The 14,728-nt window shown below is 40.0% G+C and overlaps 1 protein-coding gene across 1 annotated transcript in view; it reads right to left on the bottom strand.

Annotated features, from left to right (window-relative positions):
- The window catches only part of LOC149789797 (uncharacterized), a 31,545-nt gene extending 17,234 nt beyond the window's left edge, over positions 1 to 14,311 (bottom strand). Inside the window, exons 1-3 of the mRNA XM_089973127.1 lie at positions 14,051 to 14,311; positions 13,688 to 13,748; positions 11,050 to 11,142 (exon numbers count right to left, since the gene is read on the bottom strand). Coding sequence (XP_089829253.1) covers positions 11,050 to 11,142; positions 13,688 to 13,748; positions 14,051 to 14,311 — 415 coding nt within the window. The remainder of the gene's footprint in view (positions 1 to 11,049; positions 11,143 to 13,687; positions 13,749 to 14,050) is intronic.
- Between the last annotated feature and the right edge of the window lie 417 nt (positions 14,312 to 14,728).

The raw sequence follows: 14,728 nt of genomic DNA, 5'->3' as shown, positions 1-14,728 counted from the left end.
TTCTGGCATCGATGTAGGTACCGGTGGAGTATCAGGTCGACCTTAAACCGATCGTATTGAAGATTGATAAATACCAACGACGCTATCTTGTAACTGTATTTCAATTGCAGAGGATAAAGTCGGTTCATGAAAGTTAATTGATATTTTTGCTTCTTTTCCGGTTATTGATTTAATTCTGCGTTGAAATTCATCATTGATTTGTTCAATCTGATAACTGCCAGTTGGTTTTCCAACAACCTGCCAGTCAGGTGTTCCATCCGGTTTGTTCTTATCTGCAAACACAAGCGAATTATTCGCTGGCAATCCACCAAATGATTTTGATCTAATATTTGACCAACTGTAATATACTCGTAATTGTGCCTGTAACAAGATAACCGGGTGGGATATTTCGGATTAACAACAGAACACGTAATGACGAAACATATATATGATTTAATGTGGCGATTTATATGAATAGTGGATTATGAAGATGTGTGCGTATTTATAATCCAAATATTGGATCTATTTAACATAAAAAACGCACAGTTTCAAAGATAGAAAAAATATACAAATAAATTAGTTCAGTAACCCTAAAACACAGGATAAATGATTTCACAAATGATTCAATAATGGAAAGATGAATATAGTTCACTCAAATAGTAAACAATGTAAGTCTTTACACATAGTAAAAAAATGTATTCGCTCAGGTAGCGAAAATATGTCACTAAACAAGAACGGATTTACAATCTATCCTTCCAGTCCTGAATAATATACTGGGTCTTACTAACCCAAAATTAGCATACAGCTAAAAATACATGTGTGGAGATGCACTCCGTCACCCGTGCACCATATCCGCTCCACAGCTCCTCCGAATCAATTTCACAACTGATATACACTCCGGACCCTCGGAATACTATGATCACTTGAACATTAAACCCTCCGGATACTTGAAATATTAGACCCTCCGGACCCCCTGGTCCTTTGGCGGCTCTACAGCTGGGTCACCTTAGTCACTCTGGACACTCCGGACGCTAGATATTAGACGCTCCGGCACCTTAAACGCTCCGGACACACGGACGTTTCTACCCTCTGACAACACCGGACACCCCGGATATTCCTACCATCAAAACACTCAGCTGAAAATATACCCGATACAGTGTACTAAACTTGTTACAGACATAACGTAAGGACGTTATACATGGTAAGTTATAAAGATTATATTATTATGGCAATTACAAAACAGGTTCAATAGTAAACCTAACCCTGCTCGATAAGACAATAGTAAACAACCTTTTTTTAAAAAAATGTAACTTTACATTACCAATACAAATCCTGCACTACGTCGCAACAAGAATAAAAAATGCACGCATTATGGTATGTAAAGAAAACTATAACAAACATGCAAAGGTAAATATGATACTACACTAGTTATCACTTAAAACCCAAAAATTACCTACCCCTACAGCTGGAGTTGTGCGAATCCTTTAAGCAGGCCGCTTGCTGACAAAACCATTAGTATTGTAAAGGTCCTTTACATGTAGTAACGTATTTATACCTTTAGAATTTTCGTTATTCTTTATCAAAGGCACCTTGCACGTGTGGCACAGGACGAATCGTACTCACGATTCCGAAATACAATAGACCCTGATATAATCACCCTCGGGCATCGTTATACAGCGAAAAAGAAACGAAACCCGAGTACATGTATTTAATTAACAACATTTACACCATTCCGTGGCAATACCTCCCCCCTAAAAAAAAAGTGGTATCACTTTTAGAACAATCACGGAATGTGAACAATGAAACATTATTAAAACTTCCAATTTTCAGACCGAACGAAATGATTTGCTAATTACACCCTACTTAAAAAATCAGCTCCCACATTTTCTGACCCTCGAATTGCCTCGATTCGAAAACTCTATGGTTGCAAAGACAACGACCAACGCATCAATCTTGCATTGGTGACCTTTGCTTTATTCAAATATAAAAGCGGCTGATGGTCCGTTTGCAAGGTAAACTCCCTCCCAAAAAGACATGTATGGAATTTTCCTATTCCCCATACTAAACCTAGGCACTCCTTTTCAATCACGGAGTACTTTTCCTCTCTAGGGAGCAATTTCCTACTTGCATAAGCAATGGGCAATTTCATCCCCCCTTGCTCCTGTAGCAAAACAGCCGCAAGGCCCGTATCGGACGCATCAGTCCTCAGTACAAAAGGTTTATCTATTTCCGGCAACTTTAAAATTGGTGCACTTACCAGTTTGTGTTTTAGAGTGTTAAACGCTTTTTCCTGGCATACACCCCATGAAACTTTATTCGGTTGCCCCTTCCTAGTCAAATCCGTTAATGGGCTGGCAATAGCCGAAAAGTTGGGGACGAATTTCCTGTAGAACCCGATTAGACCTAGGAACGACCTTATTTGTTTTTTTGTCTCTGGTCTAGGGGCATCCCTGATTGCTCCTATTTTATCTGGATGAGGTTGCAACTGGCCTAGTCCCCTTACCAGATGTCCCAAACATTCCAGACTGGAATACCCTATGCTACACTTAGTAGGCCTAACTGAAAGGTTTGCAATGTGAAGTCTATCGAACAGATCCCGTAATACCTTAACATGTTCATCCCATGTATGCGTGTAAAGAAAGATGTCGTCTACGAAGCTGTCGACGTTTTCCGTTCCGTTTAATAATTTGCGCATGAGACGAACGCACGACGCACCGGCGTTGACTAAACCGAAAGACATAACTTTAAATTGAAACAGTCCTTTGGGAGTCGCGAATGCCGTCAACTCGCGGACATTATCGGCGATGGGTATCTGCCAATATCCCTTGCTTAGATCTAATTTGGAAATGTATTTATGACCTGCCAATTTTGAAAATACACTTTCCATATCTGGCATTGGTTCTGCATCAAATACGGTGATCTTGTTTAATTGCCGAAAGTCGATGCAAAACCGGTTGGTCCCGTCTTTCTTTCTGACTAACACCACGGGGGACGAGTATGGGGAGTTTGAAGGTTCGATCACTCCCTGGTCTAACATTTTCATCACTTCTTCGCCGATTGTCTCCCGTGCATTAAAGGGTATCGGATATCCTTTAATCCTGATAGGCTCAGTGGTATTCAATTTGATCTCGTGTCGAATTAGACCCGTACAGCCTGGTCTGTCCGTGAACACATCTGGATATTTGGACAAAACCTCATTAATCTGTGTACGTTGACCCTCCGATAACTCAGGGCATACATTTATCTGGTCAATACTTTCTTTACCAACGTCCATGGAGTATTCAAGGGGTATTTCTGTGCTGGAGACGAATTCCGCTTCGTCACCAGACCTATCCTCTATCACCGCTACGCATACTACATTCAAAATCCCTTTATCAATCGTTTGTCCAGGTCTCGCTACGTAGAGTTTAAGCATATTGGCATGAAATGTCTTGGACTTCCCCTCCATATCAATGATATAATCCATTTCGCCTTTCACCTGTCTGACTTCATATGGCCCTATCCATTGGACTAGCAGCTTGTTGTTATTCGTTGGGAGAAGCACCAACACTTGATCGCCTACGTCAAATTTTTTACTCCGAGTTCCTCGGTTGTAGTACTTGGCGTACCTACGACTAGATTTCGCGAGTTCGTTCTGCGCCATTTAACAAGTACTTTCTAATCTTTCGCGCAAATCAACTATGTAATGGTATGTGGTCTTAACTTCTTCGTCCGCGACCTCGTCTGTCCACAGTTCACGAAGTATGCGCATAGGACCACGAACTGTCCTACCGTACAATAGTTCAAACGGGGAGAAACCCAAGCTTTCCTGAGGAACCTCACGATATGGGAACAGAAGGGCGTTCATATATCTATCCCAATCCTTCGGTCTTTCCGCACACATTCTCCGCAACATTTGCTTCAATGTGCCGTTGAATTTCTCGACCAATCCATTGCACATAGGATGGTAAGGTGTTGTGCGTAACTGTTTAAGGGACAACAACCTACTAATTTCTGCCATAAGATCTGAGGTGAATTGCGCTCCACAATCCGTAAGAACCTCTTCGGGCACTCCGACCCTGCTGAACATGTCTACGAGCGCTTCGGCTACACGTTCGGTTTCAATTGATGGCAAAGCTATGGCTTCTGGATATCTGGTAGCGTAATCTACCAGTGTCAAGATGTATCGGTTTTTCCGATCTGTATGCGGAAATATTGGTCCTACAATGTCGATGGCTACTCGTTTGAACGGAGTATCTATCAAGGGCATCTGACCTAACGGTACTCTAGTTACCCTGCCCTTAGAGATCGTCTTCTGGCAAACGTCGCACGAGCGACAGAACCGCGCTATGTCGCTATTGACGCCAGGCCAATAAAATTCTCTTAATACCCTATCCGTTGTTTTCTTTACGCCTAAATGACCTGCCATACTCGACTCGTGCGCGACCTTTAATACATGTGCCCTAAATTTCTGGGGAACCACTAATTGCAAGAACTTTCTATCCGATGTAGAGTATTCCCTGTACATTAAACCCTTTCGAACAAGGAATTTAGAGGAACCCCCGTTCTTACACTTTCTCACGGTACCCGTTAATGCCTTCTCAGAGGTTGCACGTAAAGACGCGTCACGTTTTTGCTCATTTTGGAATTCTTCGCGGGATATATCAGTAATGGCTTCCTGTACTTTTAACTTACGCAAAGGTTTATTTTCCTCCTTTACCTGAGCCCTAGTTTGCACTGCCTGGATGATAGGGAATCGGAAATCTGCTATGGTTGGAAGTCTAGAACCCGGTACGTTGCCAATCGTCAGTTCATAGATCGGGTTGGCTACGCATAAAGCTTCCACAGTCCCGGTCAAAAAAGGTGTATCTATCATTATCCTTGCAACTGGAACGTGGTCGATTGTCTGGTCAAGCAACATGCAAGGTGATTTAAACCCAAGCAATTGATCATCGCGGACTAAGCTCCGTTTCACGACTACAGTAGTGCATCCTGTGTCTCGTAGAACGGTGACTTCTTGTCCGTTAACAGTGCCGTTTGCGGTCGGCACCCGTGCCTCTGGAAAAATACACGTGCCGATTGATTGAATCACATCGCGACTGGTCTCTGAACGCACCACCGGTTCACGCACCGCTTTCCGCTTAACTTGCTGGGAAACATTAAGTTTTCCATTTACCGATCTTCTGCCTCTAATGGCTACCGCTACTTTCTGGACTGGTCCCTTCCGCTTAGGACAATAGTGGGAGATATGACCCACTTCCTTGCAAATGAAACATTGCATGTCACTCCGCTTCCCCTGGTTACTCCTACCAGATTTTTCAGGTTCCCTGGGTTTTCTGTCGTTGACCTGATTCCCACCTTTGACATCTCGCGTGATGACATTCTGCGAACCTTCCCGAGCTTCGGCGAACAAATCCGCCTGTGTGGCCATTTCATGTACATTTGTGAAGGATCTTTCCTTCAAGAATAAATATAACTCCTTGCCACAAGTTGTTAACAATTGGTCACGAAGCAAGAAATCGACAAGACCCTCAAATGTCTTGACGACTTTACCATATTCCACCCATCGCTGAAAATAATTGCAAGTCCTACTGACGAACTGTGTGAATGTTTCGCCTCTATCTGGTTTACTATACTTAAACTTCTTGCGAAACCCTTGCTCGGTTAGTTCATATTTCTTGAGAAGTGCCTCTTTCAACACGGGGTAATTGAGCGAATCGGCCGTGGATAAACGCGAATACACGTCTAACGCTTTACCTTTCAATAACGCGCTAAGATGGAGCGGCCAATCGTCTTTCTTCCATTTTTGTACCGTAGCATACCTCTCGAACCTATTTAGATAACTATCCATATTATCTTTATCGTCTTCAAATGGGGGCAATTTTGGACCTCTCAGTTTAACATCATGTTCCCCCTCTTTTTTAGCTTGCAATAGCTCAGAATTTCTTAGATATTCCTTCTGCCGATTTCTATCTTCCCCTTCTAACCTCTCCCTCTCTGCTTCCCTTTCCCATTCTATCCTTTCCCTCTCAGCCTGTTTCTCTAGTTCAATCTTACCCTTCTCTAATTCTATCATTTCCTTCTGGGTTTCCCTTTTTTCCCTTTCTATTTGTTGTTCCCTTTCAAATTTTTCCCTCTCTAATTCCCTCTCCTTTAATCTTTGGTCCCTCTCCCGGGCTTGTTCTTCACGAACGAAATTTCTAAGGGACTCCCCCTCATAACCAAACTGTTTCCCCAGTTCTACCAGTTCTTTCATAGAAGTCATTTCAAAAGTTTGGTGGTGACCAACCTTAAAGTGCAGTTGTATACAAACCACGTAATTACCACAAACCGTATTTTCTTTCACGAAATGCAACAAAAATATTAAATACAAAAAATAAAGTAATATTAGGTATCTACCTAACTTTGGTGCTTTGTCAAACGCATCTGAAACACACAGAAAGCATACAAATATAATAAAACAATTTCAGTGCTCTGTTATATCCGAAATGATCCCACTTCTGACACCATTTGTAACAAGATAACCGGGTGGGATATTTCGGATTAACAACAGAGCACGTAATGACGAAACATATATATGATTTAATGTGGCGATTTATATGAATAGTGGATTATGAAGATGTGTGCATATTTATAATCCAAATATTGGATCTATTTAACATAAAAAACGCACAGTTTCAAAGATGGAAAAAATATACAAATAAATTAGTTCAGTAACCCTAAAACACAGGATAAATGATTTCACAAATGATTCAATAATGGAAAGATGAATATAGTTCACTCAAATAGTAAACAATGTAAGTCTTTACACATAGTAAAAAAATGTATTCGCTCAGGTAGCGAAAATATGTCACTAAACAAGAACGGATATACAATCTATCCTTCCAGTCCTGAATAATATACTGGGTCTTACTAACCCAAAATTAGCATACAGCTAAAAATACATGTGTGGAGATGCACTCCGTCACCCGTGCACCATATCCGCTCCACAGCTCCTCCGAATCAATTTCACAACTGATATACACTCCGGACCCTCGGAATACTATGATCACTTGAACATTAAACCCTCCGGATACTTGAAATATTAGACCCTCCGGACCCCCTGGTCCTTTGACGGCTCTACAGCTGGGTCACCTTAGTCACTCTGGACACTCCGGACGCTAGACATTAGACGCTCCGGCACCTTAAACGCTCCGGACACACGGACGTTTCTACCCTCTGACAACACCGGACACCCCGGATATTCCTACCATCAAAACACTCAGCTGAAAATATACCCGATACAGTGTACTAAACTTGTTACAGACATAACGTAAGGACGTTATACATGGTAAGTTATAAAGATTATATTATTATGGCAATTACAAAACAGAGGTTCAATAGTAAACCTAACCCTGCTCGATAAGACAATAGTAAACAACCTTTTTTAAAAAAAATGTAACTTTACATTACCAATACAAATCCTGCACTACGTCGCAACAAGAATAAAAAATGCACGCATTATGGTATGTAAAGAAAACTATAACAAACATGCAAAGGTAGATATGATACTACACTAGTTATCACTTAAAACCCAAAAATTACCTACCCCTACAGCTGGAGTTGTGCGAATCCTTTAAGCAGGCCGCTTGCTGACAAAACCATTAGTATTGTAAAGGTCCTTTACATGTAGTAACGTATTTATACCTTTAGAATTTTCGTTATTCTTTATCAAAGGCACCTTGCACGTGTGGCACAGGACGAATCGTACTCACGATTTCGAAATACAATAGACCCTGATATAATCACCCTCGGGCATCGTTGTACAGCGAAAAAGAAACGAAACCCGAGTACATGTATTTAATTAACAACATTTACACCATTCCGTGACAGTGCCAGTGCAATTTCCTTTACTGGAAACGCAGTTGGAAAGTTGACGTTAAATTCAGGATTAGTCGAACTTATTGAGATCATCGTGTTTTTCAACGGAGTTGTGTTTGTCACGATCTGATGGAGTAGCTCTTGTAATGTCATTATTAGATATATTTTTACCTTTAATACCAGCGCAGTTGTATATTTTAATCATTTCTGTAAACTCAAAATCAGAAATTATTCCATCACTAAGACTTGATGATAACATCGAAGATAACCTCGAGTACGTTGTTGTCGCTCTGTATAACTTTATCATGTAATCGGATAATTTTTCATTCGTGCAAGTACATATTTTTTTGCAATGATATTAAGAACACCTTCAATTGTTGTTGTAGCTGAAATACAGATTGTCACGGCTACAGGTGCCATCATTGTCATTGTTGATAACAACACACCGGTTTCAGCAACAACAGCGGATATTGAATAAACGATTACGTCGACGATAACTAATGGTCTACGATATTTCTTTATTTTTACCGTGTATTGTTTGACGGTATCTTTTAATTTTAGTTGCCATTCACGTGCTTGAACGTACCTGAAGTTTTGAACGTCGATTGAGGTACTCATTATATTTTATACGGTAACCACCATAATTCATTAATTATGGGAGGTGTTTCAGCTACAAATTATAGACACCACCAGTAAAATGTTGTGGTTAATTTCGTATCATCTGCTTCCAGAAAAAAATATTTCTTCGTTACCGTTATTTAATATGATAGACACAACTCCAGGAAACGTATCTTTTGAATGCCGCCATGGATACGTTGTAAATATCTTGAATTATGCAGCACTGAACACAGACAGCCTGTACACACCAGTAAAGTTGCGGTATGTTTGAGAGTTTTATTTTGTTGTAACCATGTCGAGAATCCAGATGATACAGTGTATACTATGTTGGTAATCTGCTTGTGTGGAATTTTAATCAGATTAACCTTGTCGATCTCAGGAATCCCACTTACGATGTCTTCGAGTGTTTATTTAATCGTGTCAATGTTTGTCTTGATATCAGAGAGTTTAGCGTCGACGGTCAACGGATTACCAAAGAATTCATCTGCGATTTCATTAAGTTTTCTAAAACTTCTACGGAGATTTATAAATGTGCTTGCGTGAACATCAAACTCGGCCCACAACGTGGATAGTTTACCATCGCCAGTGCTGTAGTTAACGTCAACGTATTTTTTTGTTGCGGCATCTTCGTCGGATGTTGGATCTCTCAAACCACTATCTTATTCCTGTTCAATGCTGAATTTGCCCGTCATTGTGTCGCCAGTGTTTTTCAAACGATTAGCAACTCTTCTTGCAATTTCATTTCTGATGGTTGCGAATGACAGATTTGAGTCTCTAATTTTTCCGCTGTCGGTAAATACTGGAATGTTATCCGTGACCGCACCGAGTACTCGTCGAACTAGATCATTCCACATGATACTGCTCGTTTTTAAAACACCGTGTTTATCCTGAAAAACAACAACTTCACCTCGGTCAATTTCAGCAAGATTCATGATATCAGCAAGTTCATCTTTAGTTGCATACTTCGACAGATCAATATCGTCGACTTTTTTTAACCCTTGTGGTAGAACAAGATTTTCCGTAAATATCATTATAATTTAAGATCTGTTTAAAACGAAGCGGTTACTTATATAATCATGCACGACTTCATGAGGTGCATTGGAAGACTTTGATATAGCGTTAAGTACATTAATTACTTCACGGCCGCATATTGGCGGATCTGTCATCGTTTGTGTTGGTAATGTTGAATACCAAACTTTTGCGTGAAGTGGCGCGACATACTTGATAAACTCACGAGGTGGAGCGAACCCGTACGAATCGAAATAAACGACTCCACGTGGATCAATTGTGTATGATACCCAATGAGTACCTGGTCCTAAATTATCATCAAGATTAATAATACCCGTTTCAGTATTGTTTGGTCGTTGTGGTAATTGATCTCGCATGAAAACACCTCTGAAGCTTTTATTTTTAGATGTTTAGCAGCATCAAGGAAATCAAAATTTGATGCTAGAAGAAGACTCTTTGTGTCTAACGAAGTGTTCCTGGAAGCCTCAGACCTCTTCCTCCATGAGATCCTGGTAAGTTTAGACCAGTCCTCTTTTTTCAATCCTTTTCCTGTTGCTTTCTTTAATGCCATTCCAGCAGCGGTTTCAACAGCAGCTAATGCGGATGCTTTTGCTACGGCCGTTGCGGCTGCGGCTATTAACGCTGGAATATCCGCGAGAAGTGGAAAAATACCACATGATTTAACCATATCTTTAATGGCACTCGGAGAAAGTTGAATTTGAACTCCAGTTTTTGATTTCAGTGCTTTATTGAAATGTATAATCTGATTCTTGGTTAGTGATAATTTATTTGGACCACCACTAGAAATCTGATCTTGTTTCAACGTTATTTTTGTTCCACATTTATTTGCAAGTTTTGACTGTAATTGTGTCACTTGACCGAAAGTTAGAGCAACATTAACACGACTGTATGAGATTTTATGATAATGCTCGTGTTTTTAAATAACACGATTAAAGGTTTTCCACTGGTGCATCAACGAATTTCATTAGACCACTACCCCCTTCAAGTAACATTGCTTTGTCACTGAGTATGACCGCGACTGCTCTGTAATTAACACCACCACATGTATTCACGCTGGCTCTGAATTGTATATCAACGACAGATTGTTTTGATAAATCAAGATGCTCCAGCGAAAAGTAATAGATCGGATACCGAGTTTGAAAATCATGTTGTGAGATCTGTAAACCGGTATCTACATTTTGATCACGTCCCATAAACGTCATTAACAGATGATACACACATGCTATTCGATTTTTTCATAATTCAGTAGTATGTTTTCTGTTAGTTCTTGTCCGTTTATCGGTAAAGAAACCCCGGTAACACCCAGTCTGTCAAATATCATATGAGAGTGATTTTGTGAATTTACTCGATTATGATTTTGAAAAGCAACAAATATATATCGCGGTGCAGAAACACTTTGCTGTGATGCTATATGCCATGTAAATTGACCGTTAATATCAGTTTGAAAACTGTCCGTGGTTGTTGTCAACCATGACAACAGGAACGTACCACCTGTATCCATGAAAGAAAGTAATTTTTGTTCTTCTACTATTGTTGGAGTCATTACCGGCATCCACAACAACAGTTTTGTTAGTACTACTTTACCAGGATCACCAAGAGGTCTCCAGATAGCGTCGTCGTCGGTAACTTTTCTCACAAGAGCAACTGTGTATTTTGCTCCAAAGTTTTCTAATATTCCTACAAAATCAGATTATATGTGAATCGCACATGAAAAATTTCCACGAGGCCCTTCCAACATTGCTCGGCGTGTTGCAAATCCCAAGTTGAAATTTTCATTAGCACCATGAATCACCGGCCACACATCAGCGTCAGCGTTATTGGCGTTGTTTCCTGGTTGTCTGATATTATACTGTTCGCTTTTAGGGTGATCAGAATTGTCTTTCGCAAACACCATTGTAAGATCGGCTGACCTTTTGAAGTCATCAGAGTATCTTGCCAATCCTATTATTGTTGTAGCAACGTCGACATCTTTCTGAATTGTCTCGATATTTTTTCCATCAATCATATAGGTAGCGCTATCAAATAGTGCCATGACGGGGTTGTTGACAAAACCAACTCGAACTTCATATGCGAATGCAGCATTATTATCTGCTCTTACAATTTCACCTTCTACCTCGATAAAAGCCGCAGCGGGTAGAAAGTATCTACTTGTATCATGAACTTGCAGTTGATTTGGTAATCGTGCATCATAAGAATAAAATTGATAATCACGTACCGATTCATCTTTAAGGACAGGTGCTTCCATGTCAAATGCTGTGTCAGAGATTCGCTTGAACATCTTATAATTATTTTCGTCTAACACTTGGATTACCGCGTTCGGAAAACTCCGCTACGGGAAATTCCATTTCCAGATATTAAACTTGAAATATTATTCCCTGACTCACCGAGTCCTTGATCTGCTGGCGCTGCCAGTTTTTGATTTGCAGCTTGATTTATTATTTTACTGACATTTGCAAGCATAACTTCAGTACTTGCCAGTTTTAATGGTGTCTGTGGTTTTCAATTTTTTAATCGTGCTAGTCTTTCTTGCATTGCCGAGAACGCCCTACCAGCAACACTGACAATTGCACTAGGAGCTTTTTCTCGAACAACATCAATAGCTTTCACGGATAATTGTTTTGCAACAGGTGCTACTTTGGGGCTAGCCTTGCAAATGATCTCTGAACACCATCACCAAGTCCACCTCCGTAAATTACTCTGAATGATCTGTAGACTGGTAATCTTGAGTTTACTCCTCTCACCTGTACAGGTTTATGCTGATTATAATGTATGATCACCTTATTTTACTAAACATTTTTCTTATTATGGTGACTCTAGTCACTATGACAACTAGTCACTATGATAATCATCAACGAGTTCATCAATAAGTTCTCGGTAAACGACGATATCCATAATACCACCTTGGAATAAATCGTTGTCAAATACAGCTGCTTCATTAATTATTTCCGGAGAATTATTTCCAGCACGTTTTCCTCCTATGAGAACTTCTAACCGTTGTACGTCATCGTGGATATTGTTAGGACAAACAAGACCGCTTCCTCCCGATGTAGTCAGGAAACCACTTCCTGTGGCGCCAGGTGGCTCTGCTCCTAGTTGACTCGAATTTTTTTTGTTCCTTTTCCTTTCTAAATTCTTCAGCTAACTCTTGCCTCATTGAAGACAAATTTCGTTTTTCTATTTGTGGCAGAGGTGTAGTAAGTTGATATGAAAGCTGTCTTTTTTATTTGTGGCAGAGGTGTAGTAAATTGATTTGAAGGCTCTTGCTGTGGTAGGGGAGATTGTTGTTGGTAAAGTCTTTTTATTTTTTCAAAAAGTTCATTGAAATTATCATCATTATGTTTGACTTGTTTTGTTTTGTAGTATATACGACATACCCATTTAATAAAATTGCTATCGTTTACGTTTACACGGCCGGGTTTTAATATTTTAGATTTATTATATATACCAAATAGTATTTTTTTCAGGTGAATCTTCTTCTTTGGTATTTCTAATATCTTCGATAAATCCTTCCCTAAATTTATTAATCAGTTCAATATTTTCCACTTTTGGTTTATATGCAAGTTCTTTTTTCACGTCGGCGACATTAGTACGAATGTTGCCAATACCTTCAAGTATTTCTTCACCGACGGGTGGAGGTTTAGCTGCAGCTATTTCAGCTGGAAGGTCTCGTAAAACCCTTTTTGTTTTCTTGGTTCTTCTTGCTATTTGTTCAGTTTGGTCGGCGGTTTGTTTGACTGATGGAAGAAGACATTTAGTAGCTGTTGAGACGCTTTCAGTGATGTTTGTAACGGGTTTAAATAACTGTTCTGCACCTTCTGTGAATTCAACTTGTTCTTCTGGCCACGCCTGTAGGTATTTTCTGAATGAGTCGCTAACAGGAAGAAATTTTTTTGATTGCTTCTAGTCGTTCTCGTGCTAACCTAGCTGTGTGAGATTCTGGATTAACCATTATTTATCATAACAATTTTTAATTAATAGCAGCAGAGAGGGTGCGACCTGGAATAAGTGTCCATGTGGTAAAAACATCTCGCACATAATAATTACTGACAAGTGATAAAGTAATAGAATTAACTAACCCCCAAGAGAGACTCTTAGAGAGAGAGACTCTTGGAGAGAAACTCTCGGTTAGTTAGACGCTTCGGTTTGCTTTATTTGACATTATTTTTGTTTAGAAAGAAGCCTTAATTTATCAAATAGATGCCTTTATCTGAGGTGTACTCACCCTCTCTGGTGCTTCTACCCATATCTCCTATCAAACAATCCAAAACGATGAGAGTGCTAACCTAAAATATATTATTTTATACAAAACAGCACACTTATACTACCAAAACCACAAAACTTTCTATCAATACAAAGTAGAAAAGGAAATCTTTGATTTACAAAACACACCATTATCTACAATCACATCAACAAAGGAGGATTGATGCGTCTAGTTTGGAGAGCAGAGGAGGATTGAGTGGTTTATCATCCCAGATTTAACTCTGAGGGATACTGAAGACTTCCCTCTGTCTTCTATTCTGAACCTGGAGATGATGATGTTTCCTTATCTCCTGTCGACGCTGCTGTTCACGTTATTGCCGCTGACTCTCCCACTCCTCCTCCCAGTTTTCATCTGAGGGAAAACGGCTCTTGGTAGTGGTGGTAGTGGTTGTGGCTGTGGCTGATGTGGCGGTGTTGGAGTCCTCACGTCACACAGAGGCATAGGTATGAAGCGAGGCAGGAGCTCTCCTTTTCCTTCTCCTCTTCTTTCTTTTTTCTCATCCTCTTCTTCTTCAATCTTAGATGCCTTTGCTATGGCCTCCATGGTCGGCTCAGCCAAGAAGCACCTGGCGTACTCCAAGTACATTTTGGAGTTCAGGAACTTTTGCAATTCTGCTCATGTTTGAAGTTAATGAGTGAACGCTGGGTAGCCAGACTGGCGAATGCTCCGTTTTATATTTCTGAAGCACGGACATGAAGGAGCACATCCTCTTACATAAAATCTAACAATACCCACTCCACCATCAATAAAATGGAACGCTCAGACCTAAAAGAAACATTCACGTTCACTTTTTACTTACATACACACTTTTACACCACTCATACGTGTAAAAACACAGAGACTATGTTACACTTCTGGGAGACGAAGTGTTTATAGGTACACATATCTTCACGACAAAAAAAAATAGAAGTGTTTATTGGCACACCTCTATATTTTAACCTAACAACACACAACGACATACGCATATATTGGCAATTTGGCTGTTATCTCTTTTCTAGATTG

This window comes from Sinohyriopsis cumingii, chromosome 10 (assembly GCF_028554795.1).
Source record: "Sinohyriopsis cumingii isolate HCF-2022 chromosome 10, ASM2855479v2, whole genome shotgun sequence".
Taxonomy (NCBI): domain Eukaryota; kingdom Metazoa; phylum Mollusca; class Bivalvia; order Unionida; family Unionidae; genus Sinohyriopsis; species Sinohyriopsis cumingii.
The sequence above is the reverse complement of the archived record's forward strand: the minus strand, read 5'-3'. Positions and strand labels throughout refer to the sequence as shown.